The sequence below is a fragment of the Pholcus phalangioides genome, unplaced genomic scaffold (genome assembly GCF_987345545.1).
Source record: "Pholcus phalangioides strain wild (caught in Gottingen) unplaced genomic scaffold, Ppha-v1.0 ptg000020l_1, whole genome shotgun sequence".
NCBI classification, from domain to species: Eukaryota; Metazoa; Arthropoda; class Arachnida; order Araneae; family Pholcidae; genus Pholcus; species Pholcus phalangioides.
The window spans coordinates 14,195,638-14,211,946 of NW_028301613.1; the positions used below are offsets into that span (position 1 = coordinate 14,195,638).

General features: G+C 43.7%; 1 protein-coding gene across 5 annotated transcripts in view; it reads right to left on the minus strand.

The window, feature by feature from the left end:
- Positions 1 to 16,309, minus strand: part of GrlHz (Gustatory receptor-like Holozoa) — a 45,200-nt gene that overhangs the window by 25,123 nt on the left and 3,768 nt on the right. The window contains exons 1-2 of one of the 5 annotated variants that reach the window (XR_016194973.1): positions 6,852 to 6,991; positions 6,184 to 6,441 (exon numbers count right to left, since the gene is read on the minus strand). Coding sequence is in view for 4 of the 5 variants with exons in the window: in XM_089248574.1 (XP_089104700.1) it covers positions 6,184 to 6,441; positions 6,852 to 6,947 (354 nt within the window). In the remaining variant the exon portion in view is untranslated. The other 4 variants (XM_089248573.1, XM_089248572.1, XM_089248574.1 and 1 more) reach the window with 4 other exon arrangements.

Below are 16,309 nucleotides of genomic sequence, written 5' to 3' on the forward strand. Positions count from 1 at the left end.
AACACTATAGCAGCTCTGTCCTTTCTGCAACAGTTTCCGAGTAAATGGGTGGAACCGAGAAAATGCGCCAAGTATGAAAAATGTCGAGAATTTGTGAAGTTTCTGAAAGACCTACGCGCCAACTAAACACATATTAAGAAAGAGCGTAGAAATTAATATAAGATGATACCGCCATCAGAATATCTTTGGAATCGAACTGTCGCCAAAATCTTTATACGCCGATTCCACACGCACTCTATGGCTACAAATCGGGCAAATTTACCAAAAAAAAAAAAAACTTGTCCATTCCCACCAGCTTTCGAAAGAGTCTACACCTAAATCGGTGTTCTAAATCAGGAGAAATTCAGCGTTTTTTGTTTGCAATGCATCATTGAGTTACTGGCGGTAACAGATTTTGGCGACAATTCGATTTTCCGCTTCGCCAATCTCTCAGCGTTTGTAGCTGGAAATCGAAGCCATATCCCGATACACAAATGGAAAGATTTTTTCCCAACTTTTGCCAAACATGCGCATAGTTTTCGTGTTTCAGACGATGATTTCCCTTCTGTGCATCACAACTCGGAAACAGTTGAAGAAACGGACAGAGTTGCTAACGATGTTTCGTGGGCTTATCTATCACCTACTTTCGCGAGTGCCACGCCACGAATTTTATTACACAGGTCACATACGCAGAGCCGTCTTAACAGCATCACGGGCTCCCGGGTCAAGTGATTTTTCTGAGGCCCTACCTAGCAAATTCTCGAAAAATTCAACTACTACTCATTTTTCTGAGACCCCCCCCCCCTCTCTTTCAGATGCCCGGGTGGGCCCATGCGTTAAGACGGCACTGGTCACACGCATTCTCTTCATTTCTGCACGATATTGTTCGGTGTCCTCTTTATTTTCGTAGAAAAATTTTGAGCGATTATCGCAATGCGGATTGGGTATTGTATACACAGTAAAACCTCCATAAGCCGTCACCTCAAGTTATCGGGAAAATTATGACGGCTTAAGCGGAGTGCCGTCAGTTTCAATTTGCAATGTTGTGAAAATCGTATAAATTTAAAGTAATATGAAATTTATTAAAGTATGAATCGAAATAACAATATATTAATAAAATTTATAGATCGCAAAAGAATAAATAATAGCAATTTGTTTATCTCTTATTACTTAAATTATTGTGGTGAAATGTACTGTACACTTTGATTTATACTAGTAATTTTTAATTTATAGACTAAGCGAGCAACTATTAGTCTGTAGCTATAAGTAATGAAAGTGGTGATAGACGAATAACAGAACTCTCTCTATTGCACATTAATTTTACATATGGATCAAATTTAATTTTAGTGTTTGAATCAGTAGTTCATGACACAACTACAAAGTGATCTCGAACCCTTTTAACTTGGTGGAGGGGCCCTGGGCAGGGAAAAGTAAACAGAAGACCTCAACTTGGGAAAGAATGTCCAATTTTTTTCAACATCAAAGATATTTTGTTTAAATTCCAAGCCCTAAATTAGTAGAGTCCATGCTTCCTATGACAATTTATTATCCGTGCCCGTTGCACTTTGAGTTGATTAATTTGATTCTTCGATTTGAATAATTTTTGATTTCCATGCATTATGTGTAATCTTTGACGTATCAATAAATTTTGGTTTTGCCGGAGATGCCCTGGGGGGCCGAAGTGCTTACGTTGCTTCTTGCGACAGAGCCTGGGTGTCTCGCGGTTTCTCCAACGAAGCCCATGCGGAAATGAGATCTAGCCTGAACAGTCCCCAACGTTCCAAAAACCTTATTCGGCAAATGAACTTCCCCAGCGTAACTTTCGTTACTTAAACTGTTCCGTTTGGGTATATAGGACTTTATGGTGACTTTTAAGCATATATGGCAATGCTGTTAACAAGCTCTTTTTTTAATGGGGGCCATAAAAATAGTTTGTTCCTTTTTCTCAAACTTTTTCATAGTGACGACTTAACCGAAATTAGCGACGAGTAAACGAGGGTTTAATAACATTGTGGTGTATGAGAGCTGGAAGGGCCTGAAGAAAAATGACGACTTAACCGGAGTGGCGACGACTTAACGAGGTTTTACTGTATATCGGCGGAAGTTCATTTACCTGTACTATGGACATCCGATCCGAGGAATCGGGGTGCTTGCCCCCCCCCCAAACAAACTTTGTGAGAGGGGATTAGCGCCCCCCCCCCTCCAACCAACCGAGAATTCATGAATATGCACTGTAATTGTATTACACAGTGCATGTGCCCCATTTGGACGAGCCTGAATCTCGTACATATGGGACGTCCAGCAACTATATCCAGGGACGAGGAAAAAGCATTGACTAGAAATTCATCGCATGGTTGAGTGCCTACCATGCCAAATATAGGTTTGGCAACCTACGAGACCATCATCCATAAGAGAAGAATTGCTTAAAAGTTGAAGATAATTTTTTATTTGATTGAAAAATTTGATAGAATTTCTGTAATTCTTGAACAGCGTTCACGTGCCACTCCTGATACCATGGCGTGACACTTGTGGTACGCGTGCCGCGGGTGTTTGGCCACCCTCTGCCGTATATTTTGTTTCTTCGAATTGATCAGATCAAGTTCTGGTTCGGGGTGTGCAGTGCCATTCAAAATCAGAATTGGTTTTCTGGAACGAAGAAGTGGCTGTGTGCCTACTTTGTTATTCCCTAGATCGGCGTTTCTCAACCTATGGTCCGCGACGATGGCACAGGTGGCAGACTTGATGATTTGATTTTACACTTATGTCCATAAATTAAGGATAATTCAGAATCACACGGAAATCGAAATCTAAAGTAAAAATTTCACCTTTAGAATTATCACACACACATCTGCAAGAATGATATGCAAATTTCAGGAAGCCACCAGATGATGCCGATAGTACGTCACAATGACGAGAGTGTAAGAGGGGGGTATATAAGGAATGGTGGCAAAGAAGTGAACTTGTTCACAAGAGTTCTGTAAGGAGCTCAGTGCCATAAGCGAATAGTTATGACACAGAGGACGCATGTGGATGATTTTTTACGTGGTAGAATTATCGGCCGCCTGGAATGTGGGCGTACTCAGATAGAAGTATCCGAGGAACTTGGAATAGCCCAAAGTGTCATCTCCAGGCTTTGGCAACGATTCCAAGATAACGGAAATGTCAGTAGACGTTACAGTATAGGTCGTCCCTGAGTTACAACGCCGAATGAAGACCTGTATTTGGCAGTAACTGCCACAAGAAGCATACGGAGCACAGCATCCGACCTGTCTCGTCAGTTATCTGCAGCCACGGGTACCACAGTTTCAAGGCAAACCGTGTACAGACGTTTGGGAGATATTGGTCTATATGTTCGCAGGCCTGTCAGATGTGTTCCGCTCACGGCAACTCACTGTCGGCAGCGATTAGCCTGGAGTAGAGAACATGCAATGTGGACATCGTCACAGTGGGCTTGTGTGATGTTTTCCGACGAGTCCAGGTTTAGCTTGCAGTCTGATTCACGTCGGACTTTCATATGGAGAACGCCAGGTACCCGTTACCACCAAGACAACATCATTGTACGATACCGTTACGGTGGTGCAGCATTGCTCGTTTGGGGTGGAATTATACTGGGTTCCAGAACAGATCTGCATGTTCAAACCGGAACCATGAAAGCCCAAATTTATCGGGACATCATTCTGGAACAACATGTACGTTTGTTTAGGGGTGCCATGGGCGCAGAATTTGTGTTTATGGATGACAACGCCCGTCCTCACCGAGCAAACATCGTAAACGAATGCCTTGAATCTGAGGATATAACCCGTATGGTATGGCCAGCATTCTCACCTGACTTGAATCCGATAGAGCATGTGGGGGGACATGCTTGGCCGACGAGTTGCAGCCCTTCAACCACCTCCTACATGAACTTCGGAGAGCATTGCTTGCTGAGTGGAGTGATCTTCCCCAAGATCAGATCGATAATTTGATACTCAGCATGCCTAGGCGTTGTACGGACTGTATTTCATCGCATGGGAGACATACAATGCATTAACCATCATACCAACCATGTAATAGAAAGTTTTTGTAAAGGAGATATTTTTTACAATTGCTCCAGGGAGCAAAAATCGTAGTTTTTATGAATGGTATCATACATACACCATCGTTTTTGTTCTTTATCTTTTGTTTAATAAATGGGCTTTATGAATAAGTAACGTTTGTTTTGTTTCTGAACCTTTATTTGGCGGAACTGGCATTATCCTCAATTTATGGACATGAGTGTATAACTGAATGAAAAATTATTCACTTGTTGTAATTGAAATTGGTTACATCCGAGTTGAAATGAAAAATTATACCTTCAGATTAAAGTTCATAAAGAAAAAAATTCAGGAAATTGCGTTCCTAGATACTGGGTATTTAAAATACGCAATTTACTACAAATTTGCTAAATACTGCTAAAGTTACTGAAAGGTGTGTGTGTGTGGGGGGGGGGGGGGTGTTAGATAAAGAGCTGCTGCAAATCACACACACACACAAACCACAATTAATTTCGTTAAAAGAACATTCAAATGAGACTAGGAATACCATATTTCCATAGAGAAAAATGCATGAAACTGGATCTTAAATACGGTAAAAGGGGGTCATTCAAGTATTACGTCAGCATCGATGGTGGGGGATTTCCGATTTGCTGACTTTTGATGACAAGGGGGGAGGGGGTTTTGGATGATGCTGACGTCATCAACAGCCCTTTTTGAAGATATGAAATATTCTTAATGGCACCTGAACTAACAATCCCCCTATTGATAAGTCTCCTATAGAGAGCCACTTTAGCGATCTCTAAATGTTTCGCGGATCCTTCAAGTGATCTAGAAATGTGTTTGGGCCGCTTAAGTACTCTCTAGAACTGTGCCACACATCATTAAAGTGATCAGTAGTTATGCCGCGGATCACTTAAGTAATCTGGGAATGTGCCGGGGGGGGGGGTAACTTGAGTGATGTAGAGCTGCACTGAACGTCGCTTAAGTGCTCTAAAACTGTGCCAACTCAAGGAATTTCTAAATGTGCCCCGGATCGCTTAAGTGTTCTGGAACTATGTCGCGGGTCAATCTTAAGTGATCTGTGAATGTGCCACAGGCCTACATGAGTGATCTGAAAATGTGTCACGGGCCGATTAAATGCTCTGGAATTGTGTGTGTGCCATGGGTCACCTAAGCCATCTGTAAATGTGCCGCTCAGTTCATTTTTACAAAATTAGGTTTTACGGGGCAGGCCACATCATATAACCTCCCGGGCCGCATTTGGTCCACGGGCTAAGGATTTACCATTATATGGCTTAGAGGGCGGGCCAAAATGAATTTCTTAAAAGGAAATTTTGAGTTCTTAGCATTCGAATAGCATTGAAATTAACGGAAATTGATTATAATAAGATATAAAGGTAATTTCTTTCACAATTTTGGCACATACAGTCTCTGATCCCACCAATATGTGGTACCCACTAGAGATAACGAAATTTTGCTGACGGAGGAGGGGGGGGGGTCAAAAATGGCTGAAAAATTGTTGACGTAATACTTGAACGGCCCCAAATACAGGACATCGCCCCCAAAAACGCTTGCCATAAGTCGGCAAAATCTTGAAATTCCTGAAAAATTGCCAACAAACGGCAGGGAGCTATGAGAAAGTACTCGTATTATTCTTTCCTCCACGAATGGGAGGAGAAATGAAGGGGGTAATGGAAATGGCAGTGAATTGCAGTCAAATGCTTTGCGTACGGATAAAACGTCGAACCTGACGCCAGATGAACATTTACGGCAATGATCACCGTAATACAATTTATATACCAGTTGAGAAAACACTTTTTACATTCACGATTTTAAGAAAAAAAAATTATTCAAATAGGCATCGTTGAAAAAACCGGGAAATTGCACACAAAAAAAGTCCCGTATTACGGGACATAAGTGTTTAGCCGAGTTGTTTCAGAAACTTTACTGTTCCTAGGGTTCAGAAAGGTTGAGAAACGCTGCCCTAGGTCATTTCATGATGTATTTAACCGAAGAATCATTGTTGTTGTTCTCTCAGCAAAGGAAATTTTGACAATTTACTCGACACAGCATTGAAAGTACTGCGACCCAGTTTGAACGAGGCGCCACGTATTTCTGCTTCCCCCAGCAAGAAAAAGATGGAAAGACCTCCTCTGAGGTGTATTATCGTATCAGAGTTGTGTCTACTTACGTCGACCTGAACGAGGCTGTTGAGACTCAGGCTCCTCCTCAGGAACTCGCCGCTGCAAGACGTCAGTATATGGTCGCCGGCGACGCAGCACGCCGGCGGCGCCGATCTGGAACAGCTCTCCGAGTCCAGGCTGCCATACTTCGGCCGACTTCGACGACGACGACCGTCGTAATCGTCGCTGTCGGCACCATCTGCCGACAGAGTGAGGTATCTCGTGCCGACACGCTGTATTGTCGTGTTCCCTTGCACCAAAGAAAGCTGTGGACGAAAGAAAACAACAGTTGAAACATTTGCCAGACGTGGTGGCAGCCATAGAAAATTTCACTGATCTACTTGGGGCGGAAAATCTGAAATACTTCTCATTCAAACAGCAAGTGTGTTTTTGGGCGTGCTGATAAAAAATGTACAGTACAGTCATACCTCGGTACTCGACGACGAATCGGTGGTCTCTTTGGTCAACAACTCGTCGCATTCTGACGAGAATAGAAGGTCTCGGAAACTCTCATCTCAATTTACTAGAGCGACCCCCCTCCACTTCCAAGTTAGTTACGGACAATACTTCTGTTCGGGCCCTGGAAGACTGAATTCGGTGAACCAATTATCGACGAGTATCGAGGTATATTTCCGTACTCGGATTTCATCCGATCCAAGCTATAGTATTCCCTTACTGTTCTGGCAGCTCTTAAGAAACTCGATTTTCTTTCTAAATCGCGTGCATTCATGAAAATAGATTCTTCGGTCTTTGTCCGTCTTGGATCCTTCATGTTAATTTCGAAAAAAAAAAATAATTTAATTATCGGAAAATGAACTACTCGTTTATACATTACCGATCTTCTCCTGCAGGAAGACATCGATGCAAACAGCAGCGGTGACAATGTTGTCGTTATCACCAGAGATAACCGTAATCGCGGACAATAAACGCCATCAACATTTTGTCCATTTTTTTCTTTGTGTTTCGCTGACAAAACACGCGGTTCAAAGTATGAGAAGGTGCATTCGAAAATTTGAAGTGAATCTCCGCCTCATGAGATAAAAAAATTTGACCTTTTTATCTAAAAAAATATAGCTCATTGTTTTTAGTTGGGTTTTTTTTACCAACTCCAAAGAGTTGACGTCAAAACAAACTCGCGAGAGGTAAAGGAACATCAATATTTAGAAATTATTTACGCAGTTTCTGAAATTGTCAACCCAAAAGTTACGTCGAGAACTTTTTTGGGAATCGCGAAATACTGTACGATGAGTATGAATTTGTGTAAGATCCGATCACGCGTCCAAACTCGGTGTAGAACGTGATCGCTCGAACCAAAAACATTCCCGGAAATCAATTTGAAACGTTCATTCCGTGGGTGTCAGATCCAACATCTGAAATCTGTGGATGACGGAATGAATCGTCTGTGACAAATCCACCAGAAATCTGTAGATAACGGGATCGTCCGTAATATATCCAGAGCCCGAAATCTAAGTAGCGGGATCGTGCGTCACGTATCCAGCTCCCGAAATATAAGTAATGACATGGCAAAGTATGGTGCATGGCCAATGCAGCGCTTGAAATCTGTGGATCATGGAATCATTCGTGACAAATCCGCCCGAAATCTGTAAATAACGGGATTGTGCGTAGCAAATCCAGCGCCTGAAATCTGTGGATAACGGAATCATTCGTGACAAATCCGCTCGAAATCTGTAGATAACGAAATCATTCGTGACAAATCGGCCCGAAATCTGTAGATAACGAAATCATTCGTGACAAATCGGCCCGAAATCTGTAGATAACGGGATTTTGCGTAGCATATTCAGCGCTTGAAATCTATGGATAACGGAATCATTCGTGACAAATCCGCCCGAAATCTGTAGATAACGGGATCGTGCGTAGCAAATCCAGCGCCCGAGGCAAATCTAACGTCCCAAATCTGTAAATAATAGGATGGTCCGTGGCAAATCCAACACAAGAAATCTGTAGATACCGGGATCATCCGTGATGTATCCAGCGCCCGAAATCTAAGTAATGGGATCATGCGTGGCAAATCTAACGCTCGAAATCTGTGGATAACGGAACCATTCGCGACAAATCCGCCCGAAATCTGTAGATAACGGCATCGTGCGAGGCAAATCCAACGTCCCAAGTCTGTAGATAACGGGATGATCGTCTATGACAAAGGTACATTCATATACAGTCAAACTCGGTTATAACGACATTGAAAATATTTCTTGAAATCTTGTCGTTTCAACCCAAGTTGACATTTTAAACATGAAAAATATACTCAGATACAACCAAATATAAAAATTAAGTTATTTTCACTCTGATTATGGCCACATTTTATCGAGAACAATACGGGACAATAATAAACACGGGACACCACCAACTGACGCCTAAAATTTTGCCAATTATTGCCTATAAATAACCCTTGGCTGGAAATAAGTATTAAGTATTTGATTTGAAGCAGGCTTCGTCGAAAAAAAGCGGGACATTTGGGAAACGGAATCGAAGTTGACTAAAAATGTGTCGTTATATCCGAGATCGTTGGGTATTCCTCGACGTTATAAGCAAAGCCCATTGAGATTATCCATAGGAATCAAACGGGGCCCACCGAATATTGACGTTGTAGCCGAGGTGTCGTTATTACCAAGTTTGACTGTGCGTGTAGCAAAGAGCCGCAAATATCAATCTTGCAGGGTCACTTGAAAACGTGTCACGGGCCACTTAAGTACTGAACAGCAATTTGAGTGATCTGTGAATGTGCCGTGGATCTTTTAAGTAATCTGTAGATGTACTGTGAGCCGCTAAAGTGGTCTGGAACTATATTGTAGGCCACTTGAGTGATCTGTAGTTGCGTTGTGGGCCACTTGAGTGATCTGTAGTTGTGTTGCGGGTTGGTTGAGTGATCTGTAAATTTGCCGCGGGCCAGTTAAATGATATGTAAAAACACCGCTGGGCACTTCAGTCATCTGTAAATATGCCGCGTGTAACTTTAGCGACCTGTAAATGTGCCACTTAGTTCATTTTAACGAAAATTAAGGTTTGGGCTCGCAGGCCAAATTATAGAAGGCTTACTCTAAAAGCTACATTAGGCCACACGGCAACTCTGTTTGAAATCTGCATAATCGTAATTCTTGAATGCAAATTGTTACAGTGTATTTAACCCCTTTACGATCGAGGACGTAATGCTACGTCCAAACGCCAGCGGAAAAAATTTAAATAAACCTCTGTTCTGAGAAACTGAATTTTCTGGATGTTATGCCGAAACTGATATTTGGAAAGAAAAATGATTTGTCCCCCTCCGGAGATCGGACCCGGGTCCTGTTGCATACCGGGCAAGAAATGCCCTAACCAAATACACCAGAGACACACTTTCCAATTCCTTGTAGCACGCATTAGTAGCGTGAGGCGCTGAGTGGAGAAAATTGCTGTAGTCATGGGAGGTTGCTATGTCCCCCCCCCCACTCAGCACCTCACGCTACTAATGCGTGCTATAAGGAATTGGAAAGTGTGTCTCTGGTGTAGCGCACTTCTTGCCCGGTATGCAACAGGACCTGGGTCCGATTCCCGGAAGGTGACAAATCCCTTTTCTTTCCAAATATCAGTTTCGGCATAACATCCAGATATATTCTCAGCATATTTTTCAGACCGAAAAAATACCATCTCTTCTTACAAGTCCCAGTTTTCTTTCCCATCACCGTGAAACTTTGTTGCAACCCTATGAACAAAAAGTAGTTCTTTTTACCTCTGTGTTGTATCCTTCAACTATATACGTACATATACATCATAAGAATGAAAGAGAGGTGAAGGTGAAAAGATATAAGTCTACTTCTTACCTTACCAGCACCTCCTAGAAATAGAAGGGCTTTGCACTGTTTGCCGTAAACGTAATTAAGACTACCTAGCAAGTTTGCCACATTTTGAACCACAGCATCCTATTTCCGTTTCTTCTTATTTTGGCGTAGAATCTTCCTGATTGGCTCACAAATACCGCATAGTGATTGGATGTGGGGCATAGAAATCGCCAATTCTGAAACCGATCATTTCTTTTCCTCACAACGATGATACTGGCACGAGCAGGGAATTTTTTTCCCTGAATATTCTAAGGTAAAATGGACTACTTACTGACGTCACAAGCACACTGCGCAGGCCCGTATCTCTAGGTGGTGCTGACCTTACTCTCTTTTCTGTAAGTATTACTGGTAACAGAGATAGAGAGAGTACAGTATCTATTTTATACCGTTTTCTTTTTCCCACTCTTTTTTCCCCCCCCCCCTTCCTTTTTCTAACAAGTGGTTAGGTCAGGACAAGGTTACCATATTTATCGCCGATTCGTCAAACGGAAGTAATCCGAATTTCGTGCCGGGGGGGGGGGGGGGGTCATTCAAGTATTACGTAAGCATCGAATGGGGGGGGGGTTCGGGTTTGCTGACTTTTGATGACGAGGGGGGTTTGAAGGTAGCTTATACGTCGTCAATCACCCCTTTTTGAAGATATGAAATATTCTAAGCTGCTGACGCAATTTTGCTGACGGGGGGAGGGGGGTCAAAAATGGCTGAAAATCTGCTTACGTAATAATTGGATGGCCCCCAAACGCTTGTAAATGAAGCGGTTAATTGAAGATTTGATCAAGTGCTCGCGAGCAACAAGTTGAATATGGCTGTCCTAGGACATTCTGAGAGGGGTGCAGCGGGGGAAATCAAGTTATAAGGAAAACTGACTAATAAAGAGAAAAAAAACAAAACAAATACAAATACAAATACAACGCCACAACAGGCAAAATGCCCAACGAGGTGGCTGATAAAAAGATGCCCATAAAAATATGGTTGTCATATGTTTCAAAAATACAGCAACCCAATTAAAAATGCAATTAACACAAATTACAAACAATATATACACATGATAAAATATTATACAATGCCCATAAAGAATACTTATGGTTGTCTTATTCTAAGAATGGATAGCTTCTCGATTTACCCCAACATGTTTATCGTATTTCTTTTTAAACGTGTCAATTGTGTTACAATTTACTACCTCCGGGGGTAAGCTATTCCATTTATTAACAACCCTATTAGAGGAAAAATTCCCTGCGACACCATAACCTTGCATTGTCCCTCACCAATCGATACTGGTGTCCCCTTGTAAAAGCAGTCGATTGGCGGTGTACTAAAAGTTCATGGTCCATCCTATCCATCCCATTGAAAATTTTGAACACTTCGATCATATCTCCTCGACACCTGCGTTCATCCAATGTAAACATATTCAAAAAATGAAGTCTTTCTTCATAACTCAAGCCCTGTGTGCCAATAAGGACACGCGTAGCTCTTCTCTGCACCCCTTCAACCAAGTCTATGTCCCTCTGTAGGTATGGTCTCCAAAACCTTACAGCATACTCCAGTCCAGGACGAACTAAGCCTCGAAAAAGCGGAAGAATGACTTTAGGAGAACGCGAAGAGACCTTTTTGAAAATGAGACCAAGCATTCTATTCGATTTTTTGACAACCGCTGAACAATGTTCAGAAAACTTAAGTCGCTCGTCAATGAGAATTCCCAAATCGGTGACTCTAGTTGCATCCGGGATAGTGACACCATTCAACTCGTAAGAGAACCGTGGGTTGTTCGAACCAAAATGAGCGACCATGCACTTATCTACGCTAAACGTCATGCTCCATTCATTTGCCCATGCTGCAATCTTGTTTAAGTTGGTCTGGAGCAACTCCCTATCGCTTTCATTCCCGATTACCCCCATTAGCTTCACATCATCTGCGAATTTGCTAGTAATTCCATCGATACCCTGATCGAGTTTATCGATAAAAAGTGAAAAAAGTATGGGGCCAAGGACACTTCCCTGAGGAACTCCACTTGTGACGTCTGTCCAACCAGAGAATTCCCCGTTCACCATAACTCGTTGCGACCTATCTCTTAACCACGATTCTATCCAATTCAGCAAGTTGCCCCCTATTCCAATCTCGTGTAAACGCTTCAAGAGTTTGCATCTAACAGTTGAAACAGTTGAAGCATCTAAGTGAAATAAGACGGGCAAAGAGAGCGACTAATTCCAGAAAATAAAGTAGAACCCCCCCCCCCGTCCTACAAGAGGGAGGCTCCAGACCGGGGGTAATGTACGAAGATCCACCTCAATTATAAAATTTTTGTGTGTACGCAACAATTTTATTCAAAAACCCATTTATTAAGTGTAGAAAGGGTAGCTCAACAGAATTATTGAATCCAGGGTGGGTGACGGGAGGGAGTTTTTGTTGTCACCCGCCAGCCCTACCTTCCCAGTTGGGGAGGGGTCACGGGAAAAATCTCATCAACCCTCCTGTTTCTCTGCCCCGTCGCTCTTATCAGACTTGAAGTGCCGGTCACCCCAGTCGGCCAAAGAAGCGACCAATACCAGTCTTTTGAGACACACACAATATCCAGCTTCATACGCCAAGTCACTCAACTTCAGGGACATGGTAGCGAATTGGCAACTGGATTGGGGTATGCTGGAGGCGTCGGGAAGATCAACTCATGAAGTTATGAAGAAGATAGATACAAGGAGGCTGTGGTCGCGGGAGCTCATCTTATTGGTTGCCGGTCTCGTGGGCCTTTCCCGGCAACCTTTAACATCGCTTTTAAAGCGATCGCCGGCGATTTGAGCCTGGCACGTCCGTGCACTAGGCCACATACATGCGGTCTTTCACTTCCGCAGCTATGGTGGTCGAGTGGTCATAGTGACGGGCTCGCATCGCGAGTGCCAATGCGAGCCAATCGCCCCGTTGAAAAGTCTCGCCACAGAGAGCAACAGACCCTAGAAACATGTAATTCAATCATAACACATCACTCACTTCCCTTCTGAAATATAGATGGCAGCACTGAAAATCAAACAACACTACATATGCACTCAGACTGTTAGGTATACACACAGTTGCACCTCCGGCTTCAACTCACTAGGTTTGTAAATCGCCCATAAAGAGTTGTGCTCGGTTTGAAAGAAAGGTCTTTCACTTCCGTTCGCCGGCTGCCCTTGATGCTTGGCATACTACGTCGAGAAGAATCAAAGCAAAAGATAAGAAAATCGGGGTGAAATTCTCCTTCAGCAACATCTAGGCAAGATAAGGAATTCGACTACTAGAGCTCCTGTATATCCGGCACCACCAGCGCCCCAGATTAAGGAGATCGCCGCGTCTTCACCCTGACAGCGCGCTGGTGACACTGTTTGCAAGCGAGGATCAGATGAATCCGTGATCTAATGAAGCCTCGGAGAAACAGTGCTCAAGAGTGAATGACTGGGTCGATGGCACCGTCCGAGCGGAATGGGGTGCTCCGCCCTTCTGTCATAGTGCTTCATCGATCAAATTTCTGATCGCGCCTTTTGCGATGCGTGATTTTATGCAACTTTTATCTATAATTGTTTATTATCGGTGCCCATTCAACATCGCCTATAACAGAAGGCCTCCGGATGAAGCTCGTGACGTCACTGAAGGAGGTCATCTCACCTATAGCCTACAAAAAAGGGTAAAGATTGCGCATGCGTCGACCTGCATTAACCAATGGCTATAGGCAACACCTTCTATAGCAGAAAGCCCCCGCGCGAAGTTCGTGACGTCACTGAAGTCGTCCATTTCACCTGTAGTCATTGGATATACTCCAGAAAAAAAGGTAAAGATTTCGCATACGTCGGATTGCTATATCCAATGGATACAGGTGAAATGGACGACTACAGTGACGTCAAAGTTTCGCGCGCCCTGAGAGTGAGGGACTAGATTAATTAGTGACCTAGAGAGTTTGCAGGCATGTTAGTGGCCAAAAGGAAGACAAGGTGAATGAGCGACCGTAAGAGTGACCTAGACCAGTGATTCCCAACGTGGGCGTTGGAAAGTTCCAGGGGGGCGGTAGAAGCTACGGGTATATCGTAGGATCCTATGGGTTAGATTGCGTTGGGGGGGGGGGGGCCCGATGGGACAAAAAAAAAAAAAGGTTGGGAAACTGACCTAGACAGAGACCAGGTAAATGAGCGATCAAAAGAGTGACAGAGACCCGATAAGTGAGCGATTAAAAGGGTTACCAGATCTGTGTCCGTGTCGACCTCCTATCCAAAAATTGCGGCTATAGTTTAAAGCCAGTGTTTCCCAAAGTGAGCGATGGAGAAATCCAGGGGGGAGGGGGCTATAGAAGCTACGGGTATAAAATAAGATCCTATGGGTTTTCTTGAGTTGGGGGCGATGAGAGAAAAAAAATTCTGAAGAAAGGGGCGATGGGACGAAAAGTTTGGGAAGTTTCCCAACCTTTTTTTGTCCTACATCACCCCCTTCTTCAGAAATGCTTTTCTCCCATCGTCCCCACAACGCAATCTAACCCATAGAATCCTACGTTATACCCGTAGCTTCTACTCCACCCCCCATCCGGAACATTCTATCGCCACCCAGGGGGCGTTAACGCCCACGTTGGGAATCACTGGCTTAAACCATGTCGGCGAATACCTCACTTAGAAACAGCGGTGGGGGGGGCTAAGCGGGTTAATATCCCGGGGAGGCAAAGTTTGATAAATTAATTAATGGCCCAGAAAATCAGACTAGAATGAACGATACAATTCAAAGAATCAACAAACCTTTTCGGAATCCACCATCGATGCGCGGAACCAACTTTCAAAACACTCGGCGGATTTGGTGACGATTCAACGCCATCCGCTTCACCAGGAAAGGACCAAAATTTGCTGTTGTGATGGCGGCTACGTTATCCGCGATCTTCATCAATCAAACATGTCCGCACATGGGCACATTCACCATCCCGTACGAGCGACATCACACAAAAAAACACTCCGTCACCATCCAAATGTTCTCTTATCAAAGTTTATCAACATGAAACAGTATTTAGGAAAAAAAAACACTTCGCCTTCCGACAACACACGCAACTTTCCAGAATTGTTTAAGGACAACGCTACACTGCGCGCCACCTAGCAGCGCTCTGCGGTATATTAATTAAGCGATCAGTAAATTTGCTGCGGTTCATTTAGGTCAGTGGTTCCCAACGTGGGCGAAACTTCCAGGAGGCGGTAGAAGCTACGGGTATAACATAGGATCCTATGGGTTAGAATGCGTTGAGGGGGGCCAATGGAGAAAAAAAAAATTTCTGAAGAAGGGGGCGATGGGTCAAAAAAGGTTGGGGAAACTTAGATTTAGGTGATCTGTGAATGTGCCCGGGATGTTTTGAGTGATCTGAAATTGTGCCGTGTGCTGCTTAAATATGCACCTCAGGTTACTTGAGTGATCTGTAATGCACTTAAGTAATCTGAAAATGTGCCCCGCGCCATTTAAGTGATGTGGAACTGCAGTGAGGATCATTTAAGTGATCTGTGAATGTGCTACTGGTTTCTTAAGTGATCAGGGAGTGTGCCGCAGGCCACTTAAGTGATGTGGAACTACACCGCGGGTCACTTAAGTGATCTGTAAATTTGCTGCGGGTCACCTAGGTGATCTGTGAATGTGCCCCAGACGTCTTGAGTGATCTGAAAGTTTGCCGTGGGCTGCTTAAATGATCTTTAAATGTGCCGTGGGTTTCTTAACTAATCAGAGAGTATGCCAAACGCCACTTGAATGATCTGGAACAGCGCTCCAGGTTACTTAAGTGATATGTAAATGTGCCTCACGTTACTTGAGCGATCTGTAATGCTCTAAATTAATCTGGAAATGTGTCGCGAGTTACTTAAGGGATCTGGGAATGTGCCGCGGGCCATTTAAGTGACGTGGAATTGCAGCGCGCACCAAAGAATTGAAGAATTGAAGAATTGATATAGTGCCGGACTCGTGATGCGAGGATCCGGGTTCGAACCCCACAGTGGTGGTCGGCTGAAGTTGGTTTTCTGTGGTTCCCAACTTCAAGGCGCTAATGCGAGCCGATCTCCCCGTTAAAAAGTCTCGCCACAGAGAGCAACAGTCCTACAACGGTAAATCATTCAACCATAACACTTCACTCATAGTTAGTAAAACTGGGGGCAGATGACAGCACTACACATAACAAGCATTACACAGAAACAAACTATACGTCAGGTTGCACTACACGTACACGCACATTCCCGCATTTACCGATTCGTTGGGGGGTTCCGCGGGGGGGGGGTGCATGTGTGGTGTAGCAGTAGTAGGTAGGGGCTCGGGGATCCATGATGTT